The sequence below is a fragment of the Elephantulus edwardii genome, unplaced genomic scaffold (genome assembly GCF_000299155.1).
Source record: "Elephantulus edwardii isolate Elephantulus edwardi_28Jun2011 unplaced genomic scaffold, EleEdw1.0 scaffold00129, whole genome shotgun sequence".
Taxonomy (NCBI): Eukaryota; Metazoa; Chordata; class Mammalia; order Macroscelidea; family Macroscelididae; genus Elephantulus; species Elephantulus edwardii.
In genome coordinates this window covers 7,593,876-7,601,910 of record NW_006399879.1, presented here as the reverse complement: position 1 = coordinate 7,601,910, position 8,035 = coordinate 7,593,876, and the positions used below count along the sequence as shown (strand labels likewise).

At 50.5% G+C, this 8,035-nt stretch overlaps 1 protein-coding gene across 1 annotated transcript in view; it reads right to left on the bottom strand.

Annotated features, from left to right (window-relative positions):
• The window catches only part of ABLIM2 (actin binding LIM protein family, member 2), a 125,017-nt gene that overhangs the window by 21,916 nt on the left and 95,066 nt on the right, over positions 1 to 8,035 (bottom strand). The window contains exon 17 of the mRNA XM_006893669.1: positions 491 to 545. Coding sequence (XP_006893731.1) covers positions 491 to 545 — 55 coding nt within the window. The remainder of the gene's footprint in view (positions 1 to 490; positions 546 to 8,035) is intronic.

Genomic DNA, 8,035 nt, shown 5'->3' with positions numbered 1-8,035 from the left:
CAGGAGGGGAAGACCCTCTATGAGGTGGATTGATTCAGTGACTGGGGTAATCGGGATGGGTGTGACAGAGACAGTGCGATTGGCACAGGACAGAGCAGGGTTTAGGGCTGTTGTACATAGGCTCGCTATGAGTCACAAGTGACTGGATGGCACATACAACAACAACAACAGCCCATCTGCTCACACCTGAGGCTGAGTCAGCTCCGCTTAGCGCTACCCTGGCCTTTCCACCTGGCCCTCTTCACTGCCCCGAGGTGTTAGGCTTCCTGTGTCCTGCAGGGGGTGCTGTGCAAACACAGCTCTTTCCCCACGTGGACAGTACACACGTGAGCAAACACAGGTGACAGCACACACCAGAACCACGGCAGGGGGACACCTCAGGTGCAGGAGGGAAACTGATCCCTGACCACAGGAGGCCAGAAAGGTGCCCCCCTTTTGGACCTGCTGCTGGTGGCCCCGGGCAGCATGGGCACAACCCCAGCTCCTGTACCTCGAGTGCCCCAAGTGGAGTCCGGGTCTGCTCCAAGGGGGACCAGGTTCGCGTTCTGGAAGAGAGAGAGAGAGTGATGGCAGTGAGAGGCGGGCAGGGGCTCCTGCGGTATAGTCCTCTCCCGGCCTGGGGACAGACAGGTGCCAGCATCACGGGAGCTTCAGATGCCCACCTCTGGGCGAGGGTCTGCAGCCCTGTGTCCACGTTCCTGTTGACCCTGCCTACGTGGGTCTGGAGCTTGGACCTCCCTGTGGACAGTGACAGGCTGCCGTGAGACCTGAGGCTGTTCTCGTGGGATTCAGGTCAGCTAGAGGTAACAGGGAGCTCTGGGGGACTAGTGGTAGAAAGTTGAACTGCAGTCTCAAAGGTACATTGTTCAAATCCACCCATCCTCCTCGGGAGGAAGATGGGAAATCTGCCGTGTAATTTACAGCCTCTGCAAACCGCCGGAGGTCAGCTCCGGGTCAGCTCCAAGTCAACAGCACACAAAACAGACGCACCCAGGGGCCGGACTCTGCTGTCCAGGAACTCGAGCCAGCCCAGCACCGTCGGGGCCCTCTGCCTGCAGGACGTCCAGGCACCTGAGCCCTCGCCGGGGCCTGGAGCCCTGTGAGACCTGGTCCTCGGTCCAGGGCCACCTGCAATGACTCACAGCTGTTCTGTGTGTCCAGGCCCTTGCTCAAGCTGTAGGACAGGGACCCCTGGAGTCACTCTGTGTGTGTCACATGGTCATGTCTGTGTCCAGTCCCTCACTCAGGCTCCCAGAAGTCACTGTGTGTTCTGTGGGAGGGAATATGCCAACCTGTAGGCACCTGAGCACGTCCTACAGAGTGGCTAAGACCCTGGGGACATTGGGGTATGTGCTGAGGGTGCCTGAGCCTGAGGGTCTGGCCACCTGTCCCAAGCCCTTCTCCTGGGCTGGTGGAAGCATGTCACATGGAGCAGCTGAGACCCCAGGGGGGATACTTGGGGATGACCAAAGATGCCTGAGCCTGAGGGCCTGCCTGGCCACCTGTCCCAAGTCCTCCTGGCCTGACGACAGCATGCAACACAGCTGAGCCCCTGGAAGGGACGCAGGAGCCTGGCAGGCCACTTGACCCGTGTACCCCACGCCTGTCCTGACACCCCTCCCCTGGCTGAGCTGGTGTGGCTGCTGCATTGTACATGTCACTCAGTGACTGTCTCTGAGGCTTCCCACCTGGGTGGACGCCCTGTGCCTGAGGAGGGTGCCGAGAGCCCCATGCAGATGGCTCGGCCCCCAGGACCCTCACAGCTGACCACATCCTGTGGCACTCTGCTGACCGCCCAGCCTGGTTCTGTGCCTGCTGTCCCTGCTTCCCGCGAGCCTGCACTCTGACCCGCTGGTAGAAATCATTCCCTTCAGCCTCGTCCCAGCTGCCAGCAGCAGACTGGCCCGGCTCTAGGGTGGGGTAAGTTTCACTGGATCTCCAGCTGCACTCCAAGCTCGCGTTCCCAGCCAGCCAGCTCCATTACAGGGCACTGTGCTCCCAGCGGCCAGCTGCCATGTCCATGAGAAGCGAGGGACAAGAGTGAGAGGGGGCAGGGAGACGCCGAGGGAGACCTGAGCCCAGGCCAGGCGGAAAGTGGAGGAGCTGGACCCCAGGAGTCGGACGAGGGTCAGACAGGGAGGTGAGCTGTGCTGGGGGTCTGCAGCCTGGCCTTGCATACCACTGGATAGTTTCTCCATCACGGTCTCTCTCTCTGTCTCTGTCTTTCTCGCTCACTCTCCCTCTTTTTTGCATTAATTTAGAGTTTTAAAACTTCTGAGTTAAATACTCATCTTGACCCAGTTTCTGGACATCCTCGTATTTTTCTCACTGGGGACGCAGAGCGGGAGGCCTCTACGACCTCTCAGAATAAGATGTCCCCACGGAGCTTTTAAAATCAGGCTCATCAGTGTCTGTCCAGCCCAGTGGTGGTGCTTTCTCCTCAGGGTCCCTGCCCTGGTCAGCGCACACCTCGGTGTGCAGCCGGACCGGCCTCCACTGACTGGCCTCTGACTCCCCATCTTCCTGGACAAGACATGGAAGGGAAAAGCTGCCTTCTAGTGGTCAGACTCACTTCACGGCATTTCCACTAGCCTTAGCCACGTGGGCACACAGGTCTGCCATGTGACCTGGGTCTGACCACTAGGAGGCAGCATTTCTGTGAGGACGGTGAACAGTGAATACAGAAGGGAAGGACTGGTGCTTTGAACTGCTTGCTGCCTGGTGGATCTGAACTGACAACCTTTGGTCAGCAGCTCAACACGTAACCTCCTATGCCACCTGGGGTCCTTTTTAAGAGAGAGTGGGACCCTGCTTTTTATAATATTCACGTGGAAACCACACTATAGAGCCATGGAAAGAAGGTGCAATTGTTATGCCATTGTCTTCACTTACCTTTACAGGTAAGAGCTTTTCTGAACACTAGGAAATACAGAAATGTAACGCAGCCAATACACACAGCCAGTCAGAGGAAGCTGGGATCTGGGCTCAGGACGTGGGGTGGATGTGTCTGAGGTCATTCAGCATTAATGTGAAAGTATCAGCCTGGGACCTGGGCTCAGAACTTGGGGTGGACGTGTGTGAGGTCATTCAGCATTAGTGTGAAGGTGTCGGCCTGGGATCTGGGCTCAGGACATGGGGTGGACATGTGTGAGGTCATTCAGCTCTAGTGTGAAGGTGTCGGCCTGGGATCTGGGCTCAGGACATGGGGTGGACCTGTCTGAGGTTCAGCACCTGTCTGAAGGTGTCAGCCTTCTACGCTGAGGGTGCGTTTGTAGACAAATACACAGTCCTTTTTTGCAGATGTTTTATGGAAACCTCCTTTTGTAGAGATGCAATTATCTTCATTTACCTGTTAAGTCTGCTACCTGTACTATTACGTTTCTGTAACTGAAACCCAATTCAACCAAGACCCATCTGACATCAGCAGTGACGTCCCTTATTCCTCAGGCTCTTCTGAAGCCAGCTTGAATTTCTGGAAGTTCCCAGCCATTTTAAAATAATCTCCAGAAAGACTTTCCTTGCATTTGATAATTTCCACATTTTGGGGGTCATCCTTTTTGGGGACGGGAGCATGGACCTCTTCCAGTCAGTTGCCTGGGTAGCTGCCTTCCTAGTTTCTTGGCATAGACTGGTAAGTGGCTCCCAGGGCTGCACTGTTTACTGAAACACCTCAGCTGGTCTCCATCCATTCAGGTCCTGGGCCTTTCCTTTGGCCAGTGACTTCAGTGCTGCTTGGAGTTCTTCCATGAGCCCCAATGGCTCCTGGTTATATGCTACTTCCTGAAATGCTGTGGTGTCAACCAATGCTTTCCGGTACAGTGACTGGGTATTTCTTCTACCTTCTTCTCTGGTACTTCTATGTTACTGGTGCATATATGTTTATGTATGTTATAACTAATTTATAAACAATATTAATAATAATGGGTGACTGGAATGCAAAAGCTGTGAACCAGTAAGATGGATCAGTTGTTGGAAAACATGACCTTGGTGACAGAAATGAGGCTGGGGATAGAATGATAAAATTCTGCACAGTGATTTATTCATAGCAAATACCTTTTATAAGAAACATAAATGCAGGATAGTCACATGGATTTCACCTGATGGTATGTATAGGAATCAGATAGACTACATCTGTGGAAGGAATCGTTGGAGACATTCAATATCAGCAGTAAAAACTAGATCAGGTGCTGATTGTGGAACAGATCATCAACTTCCCATGTGCAAGTTCAAATTAAAGCTGAAGAAAGTTAAATCATATCCACAGGAATCAAAATTTGATTTTGAGACTAACCCCCCTGAATTTAAAAACCAACTCAGGAATAGGTTTGAGGCCCTGAACACTAATGAACGAAGACCAGACGAGCTGTGGGAAGATATCAAGAGTATCGTTCATGAAGAATGCAAATAGTCACTACAAAGAAGAAAATACCAAATGGATGTCAGAAGAGGCTCTGAATATTGCACTAGAGCGCCGAGAAGCCAAAGCAAAGGGAAGAAATCAAGAAGTTAAGGAGCTGAGTAGATGTCAAAGGGTAGCTCAGGAACACAGGGCAAAGTATTATAATGAAATGTGCAAACAACTGGAGTTGGAAAATCAAAAGGGCCAAACTCGCTCAGCATTTGTTAAGCTAAAGAAACTACAGAGCAAATTCAAGCTACAAATTGGAATACTTAAGACAGAATATGGAATGATTCAGGAAGCATTAAAAGAAGATGGAAGGAGTACACAGAACTGGCTGACACAGAAGAATTTAAAGAAAAAAACATACGATCAAGAGGCAATGGTGAAGAAGGAAGATGTTCAGGCCACTCTGGAGAATTTGTCAAAAAATAAAGTCCTAGGAATTGATGGAATACCGATTGATATATTTCAACAAACAGATGCTGCCCTGGATGTGCTCACCAAGTTGTGCCAAGAAATCTGGAGGACAATTGCTTGGCCAACTGAATGCAAGAGATCCCTATGTGTTCCCATTCCAAAAAAAAGGTGACCCAACAGAGTGTGGGAATTATTGTACAATATCACTAATATCACACACTAGCAAAATCCTGCTGAAGATTATCCAGAAACAACTGAAACAGTACATTGACAGAGAACTATCAGAAATACAAACTGGGCTTAGAAGAGGCCGTGACACCAGAGACATAATTGCCAATGTCAGATGGATCTTGGCAGAAAGCAACAGAAGAATGTCGATCTTTGTTTCATTGACTATGCAAAAGCATTTGACTGTGTGGATCACAACAAATTGTGGCTAACCTTGAGGAAAATGGGAATCCCAGAACACTTGATTGTGCTTATGTGAAACCTATACTTGGACCAGGAAGCAGTCCTCAGAACAGAGCAAGGAAACAAATACTGCATGGTTCAAATCAGGAAAAGAATGTGTCAGGCATGCATCCTGTCTCCATAACTTTTCAATCTCTATGCAGAACAGATCATTCAGGAAGCTGGGCTTTATGAGGAGGAATGTGGCATCAGGGTGGGAGGAAGACTCATCACTCATCAACAACCTGCATTATGCAGATGACATAACATTGCTTGCTGAAACTGAAGAAGACCTGAAGCACTTGCTGCAGAAGGTCAAAGGCTATAGGAAAAGAGACAAAGATTCTCACCACTGGGCCATGATATATGGAGAAGAAATTGAGGGTTTTTACAATTACAGCTTGCTTGGCTCCACAATCAACACTCAACACCAGCAGTCAGGAAATCAAAAGACAAAGTGCACTGGGAAAATCTGCTGTCAGGACCTCTCCAGAGCGCTGAAGAGCAATGATGTCAGTCTAGAGACTAAGGTGCGCCTGATTCAGGCCATGTCTTTGCAATTACTTGTTATGCTTCCGAAAGCTGAACAATAACTAAGGATGACAGAAGAAAAATCGATACTTTCAAGTTGTGGTGCTGGAGAAGCCTTGAACATACCATGGACCACCAAGAAAACAAATAGGTCTGTCTTGGAGAGAGAGAAACCAAATTTCTCCTTGGAGTCTAGATTTTGAAGCTCTGTCTCTCATATTTTGGATATGTGGCCTTCTCCAGTCCTTGGAGAAGGACATCATGCTTGGAAGGGTGGAGGGACAGCGCAAGAGAAGATCCTGGATGAGATGGATTGATTCAGTAACTGGGACAGTGGGGGTTGGTGTGTCAGAATTAGTGAAACTGTCTCAGGACAGAGCAGGGTTCAGAACTGCTGTACACAGGGTCTCTGTGGAAAATGGCCCCTTTTATACTATAATTCTTTTCTTTTTATTTGTGTGTGTGTGTATACCGTCAAATCGGATCTGACTGGTACAGGAGGAAATTGTCCCTCCTTCCCCAGCAGATCATCTGGTGGATTCGAACCATGCGCTTCTGGGATTGCAGTGCAGCTTCTTGCCACTAGGCCACCAGAGCTCCCCTACTATAATTCTTTTTAATCTTACATATCAATATCACTTTCTCTAATACTGATATTATATCTTCTTTCTTCTTATTGGTGATTTTAGTATCAATTTCTCGTTCTTTTCTTTCTAATGCTTTACAATAATAATTTCAAATGTGCCTCATAATAATAACAACACGTTTTTAAAATCCAAATGGCTGGTCTGTCTGGATAGAAGGCGTCATTCTCTTCGTGTTTCTCACCAGGGCTTTCTTCTGGGGGTTGGCTGCCATGAGGACAACTTTCCTCACATCCACTCCATGGCCTCAAGTTCATTTCCAACTCGTGGAGACTTCCACCAGGCTTCCTAGTCAGCCTCATTTTCTGCCTAAGAGCAACTGGTAGATTCAAACCACTGACCTTTCCATTATAACGCACTGTACCCCCAGGGATCCTTGATGAGGTCCTTAGATCGCACAAATGGTCTGTGCTCTAGGCTGGCAGTTCAAACCCACACAGTGTCTCCACAAGGAGGGTCTGGCTGCACCCTGCTGTGGTCATTGTCTTCACTTCAGGGCTCCGCCCTCCAGGGTTGTTTTCTTCTGTAGTAATCCCTTGAGTCAGTCCCACTTGAGAACATCAGGTGACCACATGGATGTGCTGACCAGGCAGTGGTCTTCTCTCAGCAGATGGCCAGTCCATGTCCATTCCTGACTGCTGTGTCCATGAGGAAGCCTGCAGCAGGGGTCTGCACCTTACCCTCTGTACAGGTAGGCTGGGAACATCACCTGAGCGTCAGGGACTGGAGCAGGTATGGCTGCCAGAGCATGTTAGTCCACGTGGGCATACGTGACATCTGGGCCCTTGTAATAAAGTCCTTCAAGAGAAAGACCCAGGTGCCTTTGCCTCCAGGACGCTCCGTGGCCATGGCTGCCTCCACTCTGGCTGCCAGGGCCTCACAGATAAGCCTGGATCTGTTCACCCCAGGGTCTTTCACTGAGTGTTGACAGGTTCCCTCCTATTCTTTCTTCCGCTTGTCCTTGGTGGCGTGGGACCTCACTGTATTTATGCTTTCACGTTAGACTATCTGGAATCCTCGCTGGAAACAGCAAGCTGAGAGGCAACTTCAGTAGCTCTGCAGCCCCCTGACATCGGCAGGACAACAAGCACTCGCTGGACAGTCCCAAGGTGAAGGGCAAGTGTCCAGGAGCTGGGTGTGGCTGGCATGCAGACCTGGACGTTGGAAAGATCAGGTGTCTGGCCTTCCCACTGAGACAATATACAGTTACTTGAGAGTCTGAGAAAGTGAGAAGACACGCAGTGGAGAAGGTCAGCAAGGGGAAAGGACTCCTGAAGTTGACCCAGAACTGATGCCTTCGGTCCATGGTGAAAAACTCCAGATCCACCATGGATGGCCATGAGGACCAATGCCTCGGTCCTGGGCCAGGTGCACCATGTGCTCCTGAGGAGGGGGGCTCATCTCACATGTGCTGTATGTACTGGGGGGCAGTCCCTGGAGAAGGGCGTCCTGGTAAAGAGAAGGGTGAGTGAGGGAGAGGAGGGTCAGTGAAGGAGGAGGGTCAGTGAGGGAGGGGGGGTCAGCGAAGGAGGGAGGTCAGTGAAGGAAAGGAGGGTGAGTGAGGGAGAGGAGGGTCAGTGAAGGAGGAGGG